General features: G+C 41.4%; 1 protein-coding gene across 6 annotated transcripts in view; it reads left to right on the top strand.

Annotated features, from left to right (window-relative positions):
• chd7 (chromodomain helicase DNA binding protein 7) overlaps window positions 1-22,903 on the top strand; it is a 283,290-nt gene that overhangs the window by 74,799 nt on the left and 185,588 nt on the right. For all 6 annotated transcript variants that reach the window (XM_069921414.1, XM_069921413.1, XM_069921415.1 and 3 more), the window contains exon 3: window positions 5,539-5,897. In XM_069921414.1, coding sequence (XP_069777515.1) covers window positions 5,539-5,897 — 359 coding nt within the window. The remainder of the gene's footprint in view (window positions 1-5,538; window positions 5,898-22,903) is intronic.

The raw sequence follows: 22,903 nt of genomic DNA, 5'->3' as shown, positions 1-22,903 counted from the left end.
GTTGTGCCTTCCTGACAAGAGACGTTGAGTGTCCACCATGGGTTACTAGTTAAAACCATAGAGCATTACAGCACAGAAATGGGTCCCTTTGGCCCTTCTAGTCTGTGCCAAACCATTTTTCTGCTTAGTCCCACTGACCTACACCCAGTCCATAGCCCCTCACATCTTTCCCCTCAATCAAATCTCCCCTCATTCTTCTGTACTCCGGGGAATAAAGTCATAACCTGTTTAACCTTTCTCAGTAACTCAGTTTCTGAAGTCTGGGCAAATCTCCATAAATTTCTTCACTCTATCGTACTGATATCATTCTTGTAGTTAAGTGATTTAAAAATTGCACACTATACTCCAAATTTGGCCTCACCGATGCATTGTACAACTTTACCAGAACATCCCAACTCCTGTACTCAATACTTTGATTTATGAAGGCCATAAGCTCTTTTTACAACACTTTTCACCTGTGACACCACTTTCAGGGAATTGTGTATCCTTATTCTGAGATCCCTCTGCTCGACTGCACTCCCCAGTGCCCTACCATTTACTGTGTATGTCCTTTCTTGGTTTGTCCTTCCAAAAAGCAACACCTCACACTTGTCTGCATTAAATTCCATCTACATCAGCCCATTTTACCATCTGGTCCCAATCTCTGCAAGCTTTGAAAACTTTCTTTGCTGTCCAAAATGCCTTCAATCATTGTGTCATCTGCAAACTTGCTGATCCAATCTACCACAACAATGGTCCCAGCTCTGATTACTAAGGTGCACCACTAGTCATGGGCCTTCAGTCTGAGAAGCAATCATCCACCACTACTCTCTGGCTTCTCGTGTCCAGCCATTGTCAAATTCAGTTTTCTGCTTCACCATGAATACTGAGTGCCTGAACCTTCCTCACTAACCTCCCATGTGGGACATTTTCAACGGCCTGACTGAAGTTCGTATAGACAATATCCACACCCTTTCCTTCATCAACTTTCTTGGTCACCTCCTTGAAAATCTAAGATTGGCTAAACACGATCTACCATACACAAAGCCATGTTGACTCTCCCTAATCAGTCCCTGGCTATCCAAATATTTGTATATCTGATCTCTTAAAACACCTTCCAATAATTTACCTACTACTGACATCAGGCTCACCAGCCTTTAATTTCCACAGTTACTTTTGGAGCACTTTTAAACAACAGAACAATGTGAGTTACCCTTCAATGCTCTGGCACAACTCTTGTGGCTAAAGACATTTTAAATATTTCTGCCAGAGATCCTGCAAATTTTGCACTAGCCTTCCTCAAGATCTGATGAAATATCTTGCCAGGCCCTGGGGATTTATCCACCCTTATTTAAATGAACTCCAAGGAACTTGGTGCTTTCCACTCTCTTCTTCTGAGTTGTTGATATAGTGGAGAGTAGTCATTCCTGAAGTCAGGTTGTTATTCTCACACCAATTCATGAGATTTTCCACCTCTTCTCCACAGTGTGACTCATCGTTGTTGCTGATGAGGCCAACTACTGTTGTGTCATCTGCAAACTTAATAACTGGATCTGGATTTGGCGATTCAGTTGCATGATCAGGAGCAAGGTGAGCACACAGCCCTGAGGTGTGCCAGTGCTCAGCGTGACTGTGCTCGACATTGCTACTTACCTGGAAAGACTGTGGTGTTTCAGTTCAAAAGTTCAGGGATGTTGAGTCCCAGTGAGGGCAGCTTCTCCCCCAGCCTATGAGGGAATGATCATATTAAATGCAAGTTGAAGTCGATGAACAACAGCCTGACACATGAGGTGTTGTTCTCCAGGTGGGTCAGGACAGATTTAAGGGGGGGAAGGCTATAGTATTGTCCATTGTTTCTTCAATAGGTGAATTGAAATAGGTCCATTGTCTCTGGAAGGTATGCTTTGATGTATTCCATCACCAGGTGCTCGAAGCATTTCGTAATGGTAGAGATCAGTGTCACAGGGTGATAATTATCGAGACCTGTCATTGTCTTCTTCTTCGGTATTGGGATAATGGTGGCTGTCTTGAACCCTGCTGCAGTAAGGTGTTAAAGATGTCTGTGAAGACCTCCGTCAAAATGTCTGCAGTATTTCAGTACCCGACCATTGTTTGGTCCTGCGGCCTTATGTGGGTTCACCTGAATAAGGTTATCCTCACCTCAGCCATGACAATGCAGGGGCCCATTCATCAGGGGGAAACGGGGCTTTCTTTGGCATCATCCTATTCTTCTCTTCAAACCGTGCATAGATGTTCAGTCTTGCTGGAAGGGAGGTGTCATTTTCCCTAATTCGCAATGTTGGCTTCTGATCAATAATAGTCCTGATCTCATGCCACGTGTCACACAGCTGTCTGTTGATCTTCTGTGGGTAACCCTGCTTCGTTGTTAGATTGCATGGGAGAATTCAGCCCAGTCTGATCTTGGTGCCATCCTATTCCCTGCCCTGAAGGCAACATCTTGAGGTCCTAGAAGGGTTTCTGTTAGCCCTGGCTGTGAAGTATTTGGTCTCAGTGAGATCCTCAATGCACTTGCAGATGTAGCCAGTCACTGAACTTGTGTACTCCTCTTGAGTTTACATGACCATAGTAGGTGGCCACCTCCCTGAAACAGCTCCAGTCCATGGTCTCAAAGTAGTTTTGTAGTGCTGCTATGTGCACCACCCCCCACCCCGGCCATGTCCTGATATCCTTACAAACTGACCTAATTTGCTTTGCTAGTGATCTGTACGCTGGAGTTAGCAGGACAGATACAGTATGTGATCCAAGTAACCAAGGTGGGAGTGAGGTGCAGCCTTGTTCGCATGAGGGATGCTGAGATAGACCTGATCTACGGTGTTCTCTCCTCTGGTGGTGAAGATATATGCTGTTGAAACTGGTAAGATCATTTTCAGGCTGGCATTTTTGAAGTCGCCAGCAACAATCATGGCCCCATCAGGGTGGGAAATCTGGGGTTTGCAGATGGCACCGTAAAGCTCCTTCATGGTTTCACCCTCGTTAGCTGAAGGTAGAACGTAAATTGCAGCAATCAGCTTGGCTGAGAATTTCCTGGATGAGGAAAGTAATAAAGTGGACTCTTGTATTTTGGGAGATCAGTGAAAGAAACTAGTGATATCATACATGTACATACAGTAACAACCATTATGGCCCTCGAGTCTGTGTCGCCCAATTTACCCTCATTAACCTACACCCCTGGTACATTTTGAAAGCTTTTGAACAGTGAATGGTTAGGATCTAGAATGTTCCCAAAGTTCCTCAACATGATTATCCAACTGCACGAAAACCAACAAGGTCGGGTCAGATACAGCAATGAGCTCTCTGAACCCTTCTCCATTAACAATGGCGTGAAGCAAGGCTGTGTTCTGGCACCAACCCTCTTTTCAATCTTCTTCAGCATGATGCTGAACCAAGCCATGAAAGACCCCAACAATGAAGACGCTGTTTACATCCGGTACCGCACGGATGGCAGTCTCTTCAATCTGAGGCGCCTGCAAGCTCACACCAAGACACAAGAGAAACTTGTCCGTGAACTACTCTTTGCAGATGATGCCGCTTTAGTTGCCCATTCAGAGCCAGCTCTTCAGCGCTTGACGTCCTGCTTTGTGGAAACTGCCAAAATGTTTGGCCTGGAAGTCAGCCTGAAGAAAACTGAGGTCCTCCATCAGCCAGCTCCCCACCATGACTACCAGCCCCCCCACATCTCCATCGGGCACACAAAACTCAAAACGGTCAACCAGTTTACCTATCTCGGCTACACCATTTCATCAGATGCAAGGATCGACAATGAGATAGACAACAGACTCGCCAAGGCAAATAGCGCCTTTGGAAGACTACACAAAAGAGTCTGGAAAAACAACCAACTGAAAAACCTCACAAAGATAAGCGTATACAGAGCCGTTGTCATACCCACACTCCTGTTCGGCTCCGAATCATGGGTCCTCTACCGGCACCACCTACGGCTCCTAGAACGCTTCCACCAGCGTTGTCTCCGCTCCATCCTCAACATCCATTGGAGCGCTCACACCCCTAACGTCGAGGTACTCGAGATGGCAGAGGTCGACAGCATCGAGTCCACGCTGCTGAAGATCCAGCTGCGCTGGATGGGTCACGTCTCCAGAATGGAGGACCATCGCCTTCCCAAGATCGTATTATATGGCGAGCTCTCCACAGGCCACCGTGACAGAGGTGCACCAAAGAAAAGGTACAAGGACTGCCTAAAGAAATCTCTTGGTGCCTGCCACATTGACCACCGCCAGTGGGCTGATAACGCCTCAAACCGTGCATCTTGGCGCCTCACAGTTTGGCGGGCAGCAGCCTCCTTTGAAGAAGACCGCAGAGCTCACCTCACTGACAAAAGGCAAAGGAGGAAAAACCCAACACCCAACCCCAACCAACCAATTTTCCCTTGCAACCGCTGCAATCGTGTCTGCCTGTCCCGCATCGGACTGGTCAGCCACAAACGAGCCTGCAGCTGACGTGGACTTTTTACCCCCTCCATAAATCTTCGTCCGCGAAGCCAAGCCAAAGAAGAGATACAGTAACAACCATTATGGCCCTCGAGTCCGTGTCGCCCAATTTACCCTCATTAACCTACACCCCTGGTACATTTTGAAAGCTTTTGAACAGTGAATGGTTAGGATCTAGAATGTAATGCTAGGGATAGTTGTAGATTAATTTGAGAGATTAAAGAAACTGGTTAATTAAAGGAAGAGAATTATAATGGGAATCGAGACTAGTTTTACTGTTACATAGAGCCAGCATGGACTGGTTGGCAGTCTTCCCTGCTGCAAACTAACTGTGATGCTAATTTTCTTTTTCTTTTTCTTCTCCCTTAATGACCATTGCTCAAATAATTCAAGAAGTTGGTATAAATGAATTGTTGGTTTGCATTATTTACTCAAATATATTGTCTGATGGCTTTTTTTGTACTCATCCATAAATTTTATTTCCTGATTTCATGTTCTAATTCTTCTAAACATTAAATAAAAACCAAAGTTTTATATTAAGGTGAAACTTCTGTCGCCAAAGATGAAGGTGGTTAATTAACATCAAGGGAAAAGTTGAGTGCGCAAATGTCACATTTTTAATCTGTACATTCGTGTGTAAAGTGTATTACCACCACAGAAGGCAATTATAAATCAACAAAAATCAGTGCTCTGCTTATGACAAATGTTGTAAATAAAAATCACCATGAATGGGGAATAAAAAAGAAAACCTTTACAACTTTAATGGCTTTTTTGGTTATTTAATTTTATTGTTAAGTCACTTCTTTTCCCTAAGTGAGCCACAGTAGCATTCCTGGGGAGATCACATTTTACAAACTCCTGAAGTTTAGAAATTTATATTGAGCTGTTCAAGATAATGTAAAATAAACTGTTGAGAAACAACCCAATTGTGCACTTCCTAATGTTTTGCTAATTCAATCAAGTTTGAGAATGGGTTAAAATTTGTTGCGTGTAGATTTTTAAAAAAGTTATGTTATCTGGTGTAATTTGATGATTAAAATTTAAAGCTATATTGCTGAGACTTGAATTTATTTTATTATCTTTCACATCTTTTCAGTTGCTTTCAAATTCGCTAGCTGATACTCAGTCAGACATGACTCAGATTGGTGGGCAAAACTCTCAATTAGCAAGTGGAGAAGAGCGGCAGAAGTCACTGGATCAGCAGCGGATGCAAGAGAAAGCCAATCGTATTGTGGCTGAGGCCATTGCTAAAGCTAAAGCTCGGGGTGAGCAGAACATTCCCAAGGTGATTGACCAATTGGTAATCTCTGGCACGGCAGTGGATAATTCAACTGAAGATAAGAAAAAGAAGAAAAAACCAAAAGAAAAGAAAGATCCGAAGGAGTCCAAAGAAGCAAAGGAAAAAAAACCCAAGTCAATGGCAACCACTAAGATCAAAAGTAACAAGAATGCAAGGTAGGAAAGTAAACCACGCTTTTATCACACACTGAATGTATTCCAATAAAGTTAAAATGCTACAAATTCATCAAATAAGGGATTGTTAAAATGTTTGGCTCTGCAGGGAGTCATTCCACCAGCCTACTGATTTATTGCCATTGTGCTAAGATGTTGAAAGGAAAATAATCACCTGTGCAAGTGTTTATCAGATATTTAACTTTTGAGATCGCATGCTTTGGAAAGTTCAATGTTTTGATAGAATGTTCATATTCACGAGTTGAAGCAAATCCAATGAAAGGTTCAGAATTAGGTGTTAATCATAAAATGCTGGAGAATTAATGCTATCAAAACTTTAATTTGAGGTACTGCGTGGTAACAGGAGGCTGTACTGCCCAATTGCACCCATGTGACTAATTAATCTACTAAATCGGTATGTTTTTGGAATGTGGAAGGAAACCAGAGCATCTATACAGACGTGGGAAGAACGTACAAACTCCTTTTCAGAAAATGGTGAATTTGAACCAAGTTACTGGTGCAGTAATAGCAATGCGCTAACTGCTTGGTTAGCTGAGTTAAAAAAAGAACTACAAAAAAAGTGTATTAATGGACGTCTAAATATAGAAAATACTCTTGTACCCTTTGTGTCCTTTGTGTTGTTGCATTGTTTCCTCTGAAATTTTCAGCAATTTCCAAGCATGTGTCATTTAACAGAAATCTCTAAATTGCCATCAGTGCTCCTCTGCAGGTACTAATGCTAACAGATTTGTATGCACATCTAATTGACATGAATTGGTTATTTACAAAATACCTGATATAAAAATCTTGAATATGCTCTGTGCACCATGAACCAAAATGAGAGACTTCAATGGCATACTAAATCATAATTTTATTTATGGTAAATATTTCACATGGGATTTCTGACTTTTTTCAGTTTCTATGTGTCATTTGTATACATTTTGGTAAATTTTAAAATTATGCTTTTTGCTGGTCATTAAACTAACTGAGAATTCTTTAATGTGATTGTGTGCTTTTCCCCCTTGATGACATTGAAGCTGATGGGCTATCGGCCTTTTCAAATGATGTTTCATGTTAATGGAAAGAGCTCAGTTGTCACCACAGAAATTAATAGATACGGGTATCTTTCAAAATCAAATACTAGTGTTTTTGCATGGTCATTATCTGCAAATGTTAGATTCTGGTTGTTGTGTCAGGAGGGTGCAAGAAAGGAAGGAGGCTTTGAATTAAAAAGTTAAAATTGGTACTGAAATTTTTATTAGTTCCTCAAATTGTAATAGTATTTGCAGTGTTTATCCAGATGTAATGGCAGCAATAGAAGGAAGAACTGGCAAGTACATTGCGATTGCATGAAGATACTGAACAATTCTGCTTTGTAAATTTATTGACTTGATTTTTTTTTCTGCACATTGATTACCTTCGGCAAAGTGAACAACATGTTTGGCTGAATGTTTATAGCCTTTTGGGGATGAGCAATGGGACTATGACATGGAGCTCACTTCCTTTGAAAATGGACAAAAATAAGTGCCGATGATAAAAATCTGAAATTTAAAAAATCCTGCGTACACTCGTCAGGTCAGGCAGTGTCTATTGGAAATAGTTAACATTTCAGACTAGAACTGTTGTCATAAATGGGAAAGAAGAACAGTTTGTTGAGCATCTTAAAAAGCCCTGGGGGAACAAAATGGGTAACAATTGAAAAGATACCTTCATTCTGACACCGTTAACTCAGTCCACCAGTGTTATGGGCAGAGTCCTCCATTTAGCAAGGTCCTCCTCAATCTTCAAGCATGTGGAGATAATTAAGTTTGTCTAAATTGCACAAATCTTTGTCCACTTTTATTCCCCAGATATTTAATGCCTTCTTGTGGGCATTTAAATCCCCTTCCTGGACACAAATTGGACACACGTGAGGTGGGCGAAAAGGTAGCAGGAGAGTTTATATATAAATGGGACACTATATTAATTTCAAAGAAAACACAAAACCCCAAACTAAAGCAGGTACTTCAGATACGGCAAAGGATAAATCAGTGCATTGAATTGAAGGTGGGGTTATCTCCAAAAACACCTTTGACTCTGGGTAATAAAATCCTGGTGCCAGAAGGCGATCAGGTGTATCGAGGATTGTTGTAAGTGAAGATAGCTCATGTTATTCGAGCAATTGAGAAACAAATACAATTGTCTAATAGAACATTCTTAAGCTATCTGCAAATAAAATCTTTCTTTATTTTGAATATTTTATTACAATAGGTAAAATGATTAAATACATTAATTTTATCTATAGAAAAAAGGAAAAGAAAAACTAAAAGGTAAGATCTTAATGGAAAAATTGGGACCATCTATGTCCCTACTTAGATGTAGTAATGTGGAGATTCTAATTTGACAGGGGAATGTGTGTAAATTTATCTCTAAAATGTATTACATATTCCAAAGTGAGGTCCAGAAGCCAAACTTACACAGGTTGAGGGAGAGATGGGAGTTGGACATGGGCATAACAATCAATGAAGAGTGGTGGCAAGATCTGTGAGTGGATAGTGTGACTGGAGTCATCAATGCCAAATATAGGTTCATGCAGTACAACTTCGTGCACCAGTTGTGCCTCACACTACAGAAATTACAGAAACCAAAGCCAGAAATTTCAGAAATGTGCTTTAGGTGTGGAGATGGAACTTTTGTCCACTCCACTTGCTATGTATAAAGGTAAGATCTTTCTGGGAAGACCCTGGGGGACATTCTTATATAAAAATTTACCAAGTGGATTTTCCACAGGATCCAGAAGTGTGACTTCTGGGAGATACTGGGGATGTTAGTTTTAGACTGTCCAAATACCAAACTTTGTTCGTGAAGTTCGCCTTGGCAGTAGCCTGGAAGTGTATAGCGGTTTTGTGGAAGTCTGACTCCCAACTAAATACCACATGATGGAATGTAAAAATGCAGAGTTGCATTCCCCTGGAGAAAATCACGTACAATCTAAGGAAGAAACATAATACATTCGTTAAGGTGTGGCAACCTTACTTGAAATATATTGGCACTCAGTTTGATTAGTCCCCCTCCATCAAAATAGGGGAATTGTAGCATTCTGTCCCAGCAGGGAAATGAATGTGATCAAATAAGTGGGACTTGATGCAGGTGACGTTTCAGTTTCGTTTTTTTAAACTTTATTTTTAATTTAATTGTATCAATGTAATTTAATGGCTACTTTCAGTTGTTCAAGGGTGGGGGATGGTGGGGAAGTGGGAGGATTAAAGATGATTATATAGTTTGAATTTTACAAGTCTCTGAAAATTAAAATAAAATATTCAATACCATGTACTTCAAAATTCTATAGTTATCATTGGAGATCGTAACTTCAAGACAACTTATAAATTCATTTTTAACGCAAGAATTGAACATCTTCATTTAGGTCTGCAGAGTAATACAATGTAGAGAAGTGGTTTTCAAACTTTTTCTTTCCATCACATACCCCCTTAAGTAATCTCTATGCCATCGGTGCTCTGTGATTAGTAAGGGATTACATAAGGCGAGTATGTGAGTGGAAAGAAAAAGTTTGAAAACCACTGATGTAGAGTAATGCAATTTAACTTTTATTGCAAATTGCACCTCAGGTATTGTTTCCTTTTTGGGTGAGTAGTTAACTATTCTTTAAATATTTTGATTGGACCACAAGACCATAACTGCAAGACATAGGAGTTGAAATAGGCTATTCAGCCCATTGAGTCTGCTCCACCACTGTTGAGAATTCTCTCCATGACCTTTGATAGGTTCTTAATTGACCAGGCCTTAAATACCTCCAATATCATGGCCTGTTGGCTGGGACAACAGGTTCCATGAATTTGCAGTACAACTCTGATTATCCAAAATCCTCAGTTATCCAACTTATAAGAAAAATTTTGGATAAATGAGAATATCCAAAATCTTCACTTATTCAAAATTATTTTGGAGCTGAACTGACTGGGGACCTCAGGCTCCCGGCGGCGGCGGCAGCAGCAGGGACCTCGGATTCCCGGCAGCAGCAGGCCCTTGGCACAAGCGGAGCTTCGGTAGGAAGATATCAGTGATCACCAGAGTCCAGCAATTTTTTGGTGAGAAATAAACGTTATTTTAATGATTAAAAAGCCTTACCTTGTTGTTTAAACACTGTTACAAGTGATTTGCTGATGCTACCGGGCTGTTTTTAAAAAATGACCTGTTCTCCAGAAAATAAGTTTATCTGAAATGAGTCTGGTCCCAACCATTTCGGATAATTGGAGTTGTACTGTACCACCCTTTACTAAAGAAATTCCTCTGCATCTCTTCTCAGCAGGCGTCTTCAATCCTGAAGTTGTGCCTTCTTGTTGTCCATAAGAAACAACCTTTCCACATCTTGTATCAGTTCCTCACATGCTGCTTTCATCTTCACAGACCATCAACCCTCCCAACTCGACACCTCAAGTGTTTGTCGTTGAATCTTGCAATGTTTTTGCACACTTTCATGCCCAGAAATTCTCCTGACTAATGTCCAAAATTAATAACTTTTTTATATACATGTCCAGCAGAAAGAAGTTATCATTCTTGCCACATCTCAGATATGACCATTTCAGGATCCTGAGAAACTTGTTAATATAAGCCTTTGATGGAAAATTGATCTGCACTTGAACATAATCCTTCTGAATTTGCAATTTGCTCTGAAAACGAGAGGGGAAAAAAAAATTTGTGCTATGATAATTAGCATATGAATTAATTTTCATATCTTTAGGTGTATAAAGTATTACTGGCATTAGGTTGGTTGTTTTTCCATATGTGACTCATTGTTTCCAGCAGGTACTATCAGTGTTTCAAACTGCATAATGCCAGATTTATTATAGGCTATGTTTTACATATGCTTGAACTGATGCATATTGTTCGACATCATAGATGATTCCTATTGTAACTATTTAACATCATTCAAAATTCCAATGAATGTGAAATTTTTGGCATGTAATTTTTAAATTTTAAATTTAGATGTACAGCAGTCACAGGCTCTTTTGGCTGACAAGCCCATGCTGCCCAATTGACCTACAACCCCCATACTTTTTGAAGGGTGGGAAGAAACCGGAGCACTCGGAGGAAACTCATGCAAACACGGGAAGAACATACAAACTCCTTACAGACAGCGCCAGATTTGAACCTGAGTTGCTGGCGCTGTAACAGCGGTGCTCTTACTGTGCTGAGATTGTTAAGAGTGGTTTTTGGCTGAGCAACTCTAACCCTGTTGGGTAGTGGCAGCTTAAGGAAATGTGACTCATCACCAGGAGGTGTTTTGTTAATCTTAACTACAAGTTATTGGATAATGTCTTTATGATTTCCAATGTTATTGCTGAGCAATGAGTTGGCCAACATTTTCATTTATTTTCTAATCAACTTAACTCAACCATCAGGAAAGAGGTTTTGGTGCCACAAGACTTGTACCATCAGGCTCAGGAACAACTGCTACCCCTCCACCATCAGACTCCTCATCAATCAATCAGGGACTCATTTAAGGACTCTTACTTTTGCACTTTATTGTTTGTTTTTATTGCACAGTCAGTTGTAAACAAGTAAAGAAATGTAAAAATGTGTACATTGTATACAGTTTTTTTCCACTACCATGCATTATATACACAGACAAGGACCCCCAACCCCCCCACCCCAACCTCCTCCTCTGGTATATAGACAACATTGTGGGTGCCTCTTCCACCCACAATGAGTTTTTCAGCTTCATCCACTTTGCATCCAACTTCCACCCCTATCTCAAACTCACGATCCATCTCTGATAACATTTTCCCCTTCCTGGATCTCTGTTTCCATCTTGGGAGACAAGCTTTCCATTGATGTATACTACAAACCATCCAATTCCCACAATTACCCAGTCTACACTTCCTCACACCCTGCTCCCTGCAAGGATTCCATCCCTTTCTCTCGATTTCTCCGTCTCCGCTGCATTTGTTCCCAAGATGAGGTTTTCCAGTCCCGAGCTTCTAAATGTCTGCCTTCTTCCACAAATCTGGCATCCCCTCCACCACTATCAACTTGTCCCTCATCTGCATCTCCTCCATTTCCCACTCATCTACCCTAGCCCCCCCCTCTGCCCCCCACCCAGATGCAACCATCATAGAATCCCCCTCATCTTCACCTACCACCCCATCAGCCTTAGCATCGATAACATCATCTGCCGGAATTTTCCGGCACTTACTAGAGGATCCCACCACCACATTTTTCCCTTTCCTCCCCTCTTGGCATTCCACAGGGACTGCTCCCTCCGTGATTCCCTTGTGCATTCTTCCCTCCCCACCCATCGCACCCCTCCCCGGCATCTTCCCGTGTCCACAGGAGGTGCAACACTTGCGCCCACAACTCCTCTCTCACCACAGTCTGAGCCCCAAACAGCCTTTTCAAGTGAAGCAACACTTCACTTGTATGTCCAGAAGACTTATTTACTGCATCCGGTGCATCCTTCATGGCATTCTCTACATCAGAGAGACCAGTCGCAGTCTGGGAGATTGCTTTGCTCAGCACCTCTGCTCGAAACCACGGTGAGCTCCCAGTGGCCAACCATTTCATTTGTGGGTCACACTCCTGTGGTCACATGTCTGCCCATGGCCTTGTGTACTGTCCCACCCTTGAGCTGTGACCATTTACATTGCTGAAAAATAATATTTTATCATTTTCTTTGAACTTGCACTGATTTGGTGACTGAGAGTCAAATTTCAATTTGTGTTATGTGATTCAGTAGAATTAATTTTCAAGTAGGGTGATTAGTCTATCAAAAGGAGTGCTAATATTTTGTGGTAACTTTTGTCAAATTTTCTAAAGTTATTTTTGATAATTTGGAGTTTTGGATTTTATGATTTTTGTTTCTCCATGGAATTTGTTATTTCTGGTCTTGTTGATAATAAAGCAGCATCTGAAAAGGGCTAAAATTTCTATAGAAGTGAGGTCCTTCGCCAATGCCCCCAAGAAGATAATTTATTGAAGACAGATTTTCTGAGAGAGTTTTTTTATGATCCTGATTGCCAAGTCCCTCTCTCCTTGGATCCCAAAGCAGGCTGGAAATCTGCAGGTGGCTCGGAGATTTGTGATATTTTTATTTCTGCATTCTGACATTTGGGAGCATAAATATTTCATAGCAATGTATCCAATTACTCTTTGCTTCCACCTCTCTCCTCCTTGAACTCTCTCTTGCCTTCACATTAAAATAAACTTCAACTGACCTCTTTAAATGTCTTCTGATAGGGGATGGAGTTGCAAAACTACAGCTTATTGTGAGAGGTTCCAGTAGTTTTTGTGACCAGAAACTGACATATTTTTGAAGATTCCCAGAAAGTGACACATTTTTGAAGATTCCAGTGACTCAATCAATTTAACAATGGTAACTCATTTCAGAATGTAAAACATGATCTTTGAAAAGTAGGATGACCAATTGTAGGGCGCATTAAATTGCCTGTGAGATGGAAGGAAAAGATATTAATGGTATTCCAATGAGACCAGATAACTGCGTTTCTGCACTGACCATTTTTTTTATCTTTTAGCTAATACCATTAAAGATTGATCATCTGCTCACCTGGCTGTCTCTGCGACTTGGTGGCATGGAGCTTGAATGCACAACCAAAACAAAGCAGCTTGTTGTGGCTTGATGACTTTGATCTCGGTTCTTGAATGGTGATGTGTTTCCTATTCATCACAAATACCCCAGCAACCTTGTTTATTGGTGAAACTGGGTCAGGTTTAACCTGTGGGTTGGAATCATAGTTGGAGTCCGAGGGATTCTCTCAATCTTCCTTGATTCTCCTTTATTCTTTGCTGTCTTCAAATTAGAGCCTTGAATATGAGAAGTGGGTGGTTTTAAATGTGCTTTATACTTATTAACAAGTTGATTTTTTTCCTGCATTCTTTTCATTGCCATTTGATATTTAAGTCATGTTTTACAATTAAATTTTGGCATTGTAGTATCTCCAGAGATACGGGGGGGGGAGGGGGGGGGGCGGGGGGTGGGGTGATTTCCTCCCCCACTCACCCCCGAGGTGTGAAATTTCCATTCCAAGTATTAGAAATTGTTTGCAGGTCATTAGATTTTTCTCATTATTAACTTTTAAAATTATGATATGACTGGACAGGGTAGATGCTGGAAGAATTTTCTCTTTGTGGGGAAGTCTTGAGAAAGGGTTACAGATGAAAGATAAAGGGAGTAAGCCATTTAGACTGAGATGAAGTGAAAAGTTTTCACTCAAATTGTGAACTTGTGGAATTCCATATCACAAAGTTGAGGTCAGTCCATTAGATTCAAAATCGAGTTGGATGTGACCCTATTTGTGAAAGAGTCAAAGAGTATGGAGAGAAAGCAAGAATGCGGTACTAAAGCTATTAGCTGTGCTGTTTCCTGAAAGAAAAGCCAGAAGTCTTGTAATATGCCCATTGTGATGAACTTAAAGGCAACCCAGAAACTCTGGTCATTGTGCCTTCAGTTAACAATGAGATTTTGGGTGATCTGTGACGGGCAGGCTCAGAAAAACTGAGGCTGTAGAAGCCCTATACATCAACTTTTCTGTAATCTCTATTGTCACCTCTGTTTTGGAGTTGTGTTGATGGAAGAACTGGTGGGTTAAACAGTTATCAACACCACAAGAGTTATTGACATGGTTGAAACTGACATCCCTGCAATCTCTTGCTTCGACGATGATGTACCTTTATTGGGGCTTTTTCCAAGTGATCTTCTAGTCATCTGTAATGAGTTGTGACACAATTATACTCCATAAATTTCTTTAGAAGATGGAGTTGGTATTTCCTTGACTTTCTTGACAAATACCTTTATGAAAGTTTATAATTTCTAAAAGTCTAAATGGAGATGCTGAAAGAACTTGACTGGTCTCACCTTGTATATTACTGAGGTTTTGAGCCCTTTAAGGTCTGAGTTTAAAAAAAGACAGATCTCTGTATAGAAGGGTGGGGGGGGGGGGGTGGGAGGGAGGAAAGAATGGGATGGGGAAGAGTAGAGACCAGAAAAAAAATGGCATAAATTGGACATGATAAGAGGAAAGGTGAGAATTGATTTTTGTCCTGTAAAAGGAGACAGAGGGAAAAGAGAAGATACCTAACATTTATTGTATTAGTTACACTTTCATAGTATAATTTTGGCCATACTACTTGAATCTGTATATTTAAATCTTTTTCCCATCTGGATTTAGATTTAAATAAATCCTTTTTTTGAACAGTCTCTTGTAATTTGATATGCATAATAGCAATAAATTTTCCAAGAAACATATCTGTTATTAGATATTCAAATAGACTTTGAAATTCCCCCCTAACTTTCTTTTTAAATATGATTTAAGTTGATAATAAAAAAGAAGTGTTATGGGGTATATTATACTCATCTTTCAAGTGGTCAAAAGTAAAAAAAAACAGATCCCAAAAAACAATCCATTATTTTTTTTATTCCACAATTATACAAACATCGAAATAACGATTATTAACCATAAAAGGAATTAAAGGATTTTGATTTAATATCATTTTAACCAAATGATCATTCCTCTTTCTACATCTACTCCATTCCACACTTTTTAAGTATATGCTTCAAAATTGGTGGATCTAATTTTCCTTTCAATAATCTCTCATGCCATTTATATAAAATATGTTCAGAATTACTTTCTCCTATTTTACTCATTTCATATTGCACCCATGCAATCTTTTCATCGGTTTAATAACAAGGGGACAAAAATCTAAATTGAGTTGCTTTATAATGATTTTTAAAATTAGGCAATCCAAGTCCCCCTTGATAAAATTTCCATGTTAATTTTTCCAGTGCTATCTGAGGCACTTTATTCCTCCAAATAACCATACTATCCACCTTGAGCCTACTTCAGGCAGGCAGAGTCTGTAGATTCTGTAATGTCCTCATCAACCATTTCCAAACTAGAACTGGAGAGAAAGCAAGTATGATCTCATTGTTGACATCTCAGCAAATAGAGGGACCTGCTGCTAGCAATAAATCTTCAGGGTGACAAAGCTGTAGAAAGCATAAAATACAGTTTATGTCCTTTTAAGAAATAATTTGGTGTTCCCTGGGTATCCATGGGGCAATACTGATTTTTTCTTTGGCTTTCTAGGCAAAACCAGGTCATCCTTTTACATGAAAGATTTATCAGTGTTGCTTAAAAATAAATCCTATTCACAAGGTGTATTACAATTCACCATGATGTACCCAGGTTTTGTTACTTCATATTATTTTCCATTTTAGATCTGCTGTCCAGATTAAGGTGATAGTTATTGCACTAAATGTCCTTATTACTGATCCCTAAATAAGTGTCTGTGGTTGGAGTTTAGAATTAGAATTTATTGTCATGAACAAGTCATGAAATTTAGTTTTTTGTGGCAGCGTCATAGAGCAAACATTCAGATTATAACCATCTTACAATATTCTTCTTTGGCTTGGCTTCGCGGACGAAGATTTATGGAGGGGGTAAAAAAGTCCACGTCAGCTGCAGGCTCGTTTGTGGCTGACCAGTCCGATGCGGGACAGGCAGACACGATTGCAGCGGTTGCAAGGGAAAATTGGTTGGTTGGGGTTGGGTGTTGGGTTTTTCCTCCTTTGCCTTTTGTCAGTGAGGTGGGCTCTGCGGTCTTCTTCAAAGGAGGCTGCTGCCCGCCAAACTGTGAGGCGCCAAGATGCACGGTTTGAGGCGTTATCAGCCCACTGGCGGTGGTCAATGTGGCAGGCACCAAGAGATTTCTTTAGGCAGTCCTTGTACCTTTTCTTTGGTGCACCTCTGTCACGGTGGCCAGTGGAGAGCTCGCCATATAATACGATCTTGGGAAGGCGATGGTCCTCCATTCTGGAGACGTGACCCATCCAGCGCAGCTGGATCTTCAGCAGCGTGGACTCGATGCTGTCGACCTCTGCCATCTCGAGTACCTCGACGTTAGGGGTGTGAGCGCTCCAATGGATGTTGAGGATGGAGCGGAGACAACGCTGGTGGAAGCGTTCTAGGAGCCGTAGGTGGTGCCGGTAGAGGACCCATGATTCGGAGCCGAACAGGAGTGTGGGTATGACAACGGCTCTGTATACGCTTATCTTTGTGAGGTTTTTCAGTTGGTTGTTTTTCCAGACTCTTTTGTGTAGTCTTCCAAAGGCGCTATTTGCCTTGGCGAGTCTGTTGTCTATCTCATTGTCGATCCTTGCATCTGATGAAATGGTGCAGCCGAGATAGGTAAACTGGTTGACCGTTTTGAGTTTTGTGTGCCCGATGGAGATGTGGGGGGGCTGGTAGTCATGGTGGGGAGCTGGCTGATGGAGGACCTCAGTTTTCTTCAGGCTGACTTCCAGGCCAAACATTTTGGCAGTTTCCGCAAAGCAGGACGTCAAGCGCTGAAGAGCTGGCTCTGAATGTGCAACTAAAGCGGCATCATCTGCAAAGAGTAGTTCACGGACAAGTTTCTCTTGTGTCTTGGTGTGAGCTTGCAGGCGCCTCAGATTGAAGAGACTGCCATCCGTGCGGTACCGGATGTAAACAGCGTCTTCATTGTTGGGGTCTTTCATGGCTTGGTTCAGCATCATGCTGAAGAAGATTGAAAAGAGGGTTGGTGCGAGAACACAGCCTTGCTTCACGCCATTGTTAATGGAGAAGGGTTCAGAGAGCTCATTGCTGTATCTGACCCGACCTTGTTGGTTTTCGTGCAGTTGGATAATCATGTTGAGGAACTTTGGGGGACATCCGATGCGCTCTAGTATTTGCCAAAGCCCTTTCCTGCTCACGGTGTCAAAGGCTTTGGTGAGGTCAACAAAGGTGATGTAGAGTCCTTTGTTTTGTTCTCTGCACTTTTCTTGGAGCTGTCTGAGGGCAAAGACCATGTCAGTGGTTCCTCTGTTTGCGCGAAAGCCGCACTGTGATTCTGGGAGAATATTCTCAGCGACACTAGGTATTATTCTATTTAGTAGAATCCTAGCGAAGATTTTGCCTGCAATGGAGAGCAACGTGATTCCCCTGTAGTTTGAGCAGTCTGATTTCTCGCCTTTGTTTTTGTACAGGGTGATGATGGTGGCATCACGAAGATCCTGAGGCAGTTTACCTTGGTCCCAACAAAGCTTGAAAAACTCATGCAGTTTGGCATGCAGAGTTTTGCCGCCAGCCTTCCAGACTTCTGGGGGGATTCCATCCATACCTGCTGCTTTGCCACTTTTCAGTTGTTCGATTGCCTTATATGTCTCATCCAGGGTGGGAACCTCATCCAGCTCTAGCCTTAGGGGCTGTTGAGGGAGCTGGAGCAGGGCGGAATCTTGGACTGAGCGGTTGGTACTGAAAAGAGATTGGAAGTGTTCTGACCATCGGTTGAGGATAGAGATCTTGTCGCTGAGGAGGACTTTGCCGTCTGAGCTGCGCAGCGGGCTTTGGACTTGGGGTGAGGGGCCGTACACAGCCTTTAGAGCCTCGTAGAAACCCCTGAAGTCGCCAATGTCCGCGCTGAGCTGTGTTCGTTTGGCGAGGCTAGTCCACCACTCATTTTGGATCTCCCGGAGTTTGCGCTGAAGATGGCTGCATGCGCGACGGAAGGCTTGTTTCTTCTCTGGACAGGACGGCTTTGTAAGGTGAGCCTGGTGGGCAGCTCGCTTCTTTGCCAGCAGCTCCTGGATTTCCTGGCTGTTTTCGTCAAACCAGTCCTTGTTTTTCCTGGAGGAGAAGCCCAGTACCTCTTCAGTGGATTGCAGTATGGTAGCCTTCAACTGATCCCAGAGGGTTTCAGGGGACGGGTCCGTGAGGCGGGTTGCAACGTCGAGCTTTGCTTTGAGGTTTGCCTGGAAGTTTCCTCTCGCTTCGTCTGACTGCAGTTTTCCAACATTGAACCTCTTTCTGGGGGCTTTATTGTTCCTGGGCTTTGGCTTGAAGTGAAGGTTGAGCTTGCAGCGAACCAGCCGGTGGTCAGTGTGGCATTCCGCGCTAGGCATGACCCTGGTGTGGAGCACATCTTGTTTGTCACTTTCTCGCACCAGGATGTAGTCCAGGAGGTGCCAGTGTTTGGATCGGGGATGCATCCAGGTGGTCTTAAGGCTGTCCCTCTGCTGAAAAAGGGTGTTTGTAATGACAAGCCGCTGTTCTGCGCAGAGCTCCAACAGGAGGCGCCCATTGTCGTTGCACTTGCCGACGCCATGCTTGCCCAGGATTCCTGGCCAGGTTTCTGAGTCTTTGCCGACACGAGCGTTGAAGTCGCCCAGGATGACAACCTTGTCGGCTGTAGGGGTACGTTGGATGAGGTTGCGCAGGTCGGTGTAGTTACTATTAAAAAAAATGCATGAAAAGTAAGGCAGTGTCTTTGGTTCATTGATATTTAGAATTCTGATGGCAGTAGGTAGGGTAGAAATGGTCTTTGTGCCGTTGAGTGCTTTAGGCACCTGTAACCTTTTTCCCCAGTGGTCGCAGAGTGAAGTGGGCATAGCCGGGGTGGTGGGAGACCTTTGAGGATAGAGGCTGTTTTTTTAAGCCGCACCCTCGTGTAGATGTCTTCGATGGAGTGAAGTCTGGTGCCTGTAATGTCGCAGGCCAAGTTAACAATCCTCTGGAATTTTTGTCCTGAGAGTTGGCGGCTCCATACCAGGCAATGATGCAACCAGCCAGAATGCTCTCCACGATACACCTGTAGAAATTTATGAGAGTCTACTATGACATACCGAATCTCCTCAGACACCTCACAAAGTATAGCCGCTGGTGAGCCTTTGTGATTGCATTAATGTGGAGGCTCTAGGACAGATTCTTGGAGATATTGACGCCCAAGAATTTGAAGTTCTTGATCATCTCCACTACTGAGCCCTTGCTGTGGACTGGGTTGCCTTCCCCTGACTCCTCCTGAAGTCCACAATCATCTTGATTTTGTTGACATTGAGGGCAAGGTTGTTGTTGTTCCATCTTTCAAAAACCTGATCTATTTCCCCGTAAGACTTAGCTCTGGGTGTCATACTGAAAGGTAACTTGTAATCTTACAGGTACGCCAGTGAGTCAAAACTTCAGATTAAAGAAATATTTTTTCCTCCCATTTGTGTGCATAATTCTTTTTCTTTTGACCACCAAACTGAATGAAAAGGGTGCAGGATGGACTGTATTGAGTTGATATAATTAAGGATCTTGTCTCCCATTTCAGTGGAAATCTTCCAACATTTATGCAGATTTGATATTTAACAATTAAGGAGATAATTTTTTCATCTGTATACTTCTAACTGCTGAAAGAAGATCTTAGAAATTAATATTTAGAATGATTACAAATGTTGTCTGTTTGTGAAAGGTGAACATTTGATCTTTTGCATAGTATTTAAAGCACTTCCAATATGTAAAGTTGCCATCCAGTCACTTTATTTTTTTAAATTTAGACATACAGCATGGGAAAAGGCCTTTTCAGCCTGTGCTGTCCAATTAAACCCAATAAACCTACAACACCTGATATGTTCTGAATGATGGGAAGAAACCAGAGCACCCAGAGGAAGCTCTTGCGGACATGGGGAGAACATAAAACTTTTTACAGACAGCGTGGATTCGAACCCTGGTTCCAATCGCAGGTGCTGTAATAGCATTGCGCTAACCATTGCGCTAACTCTACTGCCTGATCTGGTGCTGAGATCTGGGTATGAAATTAACACCAGACCTGCCAAAGCCATTCGGAACATGACCTGAGCATGAATGCCAACCTTTTTCTCTACCCACCTGGACCTGGTATCTCCAGAAATGAAAGACTTGCAAAATTGCTGTTGATGGAAGTAGTGTTAACTCAATTCTGAGTGAGAATATACGTTTGACTTCATATAATCTGATGACAAAAATCAGATCCAGTTTGAGCTTGGATTAATGAATTACCAATTTTATTTTGTTGGCTTTTCTCATCTTGTTGAGATATAATTTGTGATAAAATAATCAGTTTGTATGTGAATTTATTTAAAGGAAACTTATCTAAATTGAAATGGAAAATTCCACAGGTACTCAAAAGTGTTAGGAAATTAATGGTTCAATTAAATCATAAACTAATGCTAATTAATCTTGTTTCAAAATGTGTAAAATTGAAGATTATTGTAAAACTTTGCACGCTTCTGTTCTTAGATAAAATGTAATCTAAGAATTTCCTGTTGAAATAATTTGAATACTTTGCAAAATCGCATGTCCCGATCTATATAACCCATTTTATTTCAAGGAAAGCTTTGTGAAGAAAAAGAATAGATAATGTTACATTTAATTTATTGCAACTAAACTAATGTAAATCATGCTTTTACTATTAAAAAATACAAGCTCTTGAATTTTTTTCCCCAAATATAAAAAAAGTCAAGAAGGGTTGAGGTATGCCAGTAGGTGCTTTCAAGCTGCCTTGTAAAATGGGGTTAACGAGGCAATTTGCCAAGTTAGCACCCCACTCACAAGGCAGGCTCCAAAATCAGCTGGGTCCCTGCCCTATCTTGGAGGTAGTCAGGGAACCCAGTTAAACTTACCGAGGTAACGTCCACTGGCAGCTTGGGAAAAAAATGATAGATCCAGTTACTCCTGTGACATCAGCGCTTGCGCGCTGGCACCACAAGGAAACCCCGGCTGAAGTGTTTGCCATGTTGGGGGGATGGGGGGAGAGAGAAAGAGAGGTTGCTGCCATGGAAGAAGGGGACACAATTGAGGGGGAGTGAGGATGCTGATATGGGGGAGAGGTCGGTGCCGCAGAGGGATGCTGTGATCAGCATGGGTAGAGGTTCGCCGCAATCGGCAAGGGCAGATGGGTCAGCTATCGCCGGGTGGGGGGAATGACTGACAGCTGGTGGGAGGGAGGGGATGATTGACCTCCGATAGTTTGCGTGATGCATCACATACCATGTCATTGAGGGGGTTGGATCCTCCTTAAATCACCATGTTGGCGATTTACTGGGTTGATTTCTAACACCCCCACCACCCCCCCACCCCAAGCTTGAAAGGTGCTGGAAGCACCTTTAGTCCACTAATCGCATCTGGATCCCTGGAGGGCTACCCAGGTGCTGCAGCATAGAAACGCCAAGTGTGAAGTGCTGTTATATGAATGGAATCATGGCTGTGAGTAGCAATTTGTGATGAATAATGATGTTGCTGTGATATTTCAGACAGTTGTTCTTGTGCTTCATTTTGAGATATCACTCAAACTGATTTGATACCCTTGAACTTGTTACTTTTAACATCACTTTTGAATAATTGAATTCCACTTGCTGTGAAAAGCCTAAACCTGATAATAATAGAAAAAAGCATTATTTGGGACATTAAATTTTTCTTTCATTCATTGAAAAGTAATAAATTTACCAGATTCAAAACAATCTTCTATTTTCTTAATCCCTGTACTACTCCAAATCCTCAAAAATTGATTTTCTACTGAAAAAAGGCCTGTTTTGATATAAAAGCATTTTTTTGAGAAATCATACCTTTTCCACACATTTCATAATCTATTTTATTCCATAATTTAATCAAATTTTTCAAAACAGACGTATCTCCACTTCCTATTAACAATTTTGAATTCTATTTGTAAATAAAGCCCTGTATACTGTTCTCTTTGATTTTACTCAATTCTATTTTAAAGCAGACTGGAGATTTATCTACATCAAACATCCCATTAATAAATTTCAATTGAACTGCCTTATAATAATTCTTAAAATGGGGAAGTTGCAAATCTCTCATTTCAAATTTCCAGATCAGTTTTTCCAAACACACTCTTGCCATCTTTCCATAAGAACTTTCTAATACTAGGATGTAAATGCTTAAAAATTTTTTTTGAGGAATCCAACAGGGAATTGACTGAAAAAGACATTGAACCTTTGGAAAAATATTCATCTTTATATAATTCACTATACCTACTAGGATTATAACTAAGTTATTCCACCTATTCAAATCTTTAATTTTATTAAGTAAAAGTAAATAATTCAATTTATATAAATGATTTAAATAATTATCAACCATAATCCCCAAATATTTAATTCCATCCTCTGACCACTTGAATAAAATCTCTACATTGAGTATGATCACTTTTAACCAAGAGCATAATTT

Source organism: Narcine bancroftii, chromosome 2, assembly GCF_036971445.1.
Source record: "Narcine bancroftii isolate sNarBan1 chromosome 2, sNarBan1.hap1, whole genome shotgun sequence".
NCBI classification, from domain to species: domain Eukaryota; kingdom Metazoa; phylum Chordata; class Chondrichthyes; order Torpediniformes; family Narcinidae; genus Narcine; species Narcine bancroftii.
This window is presented reverse-complemented; position numbering and strand designations above follow the sequence as displayed.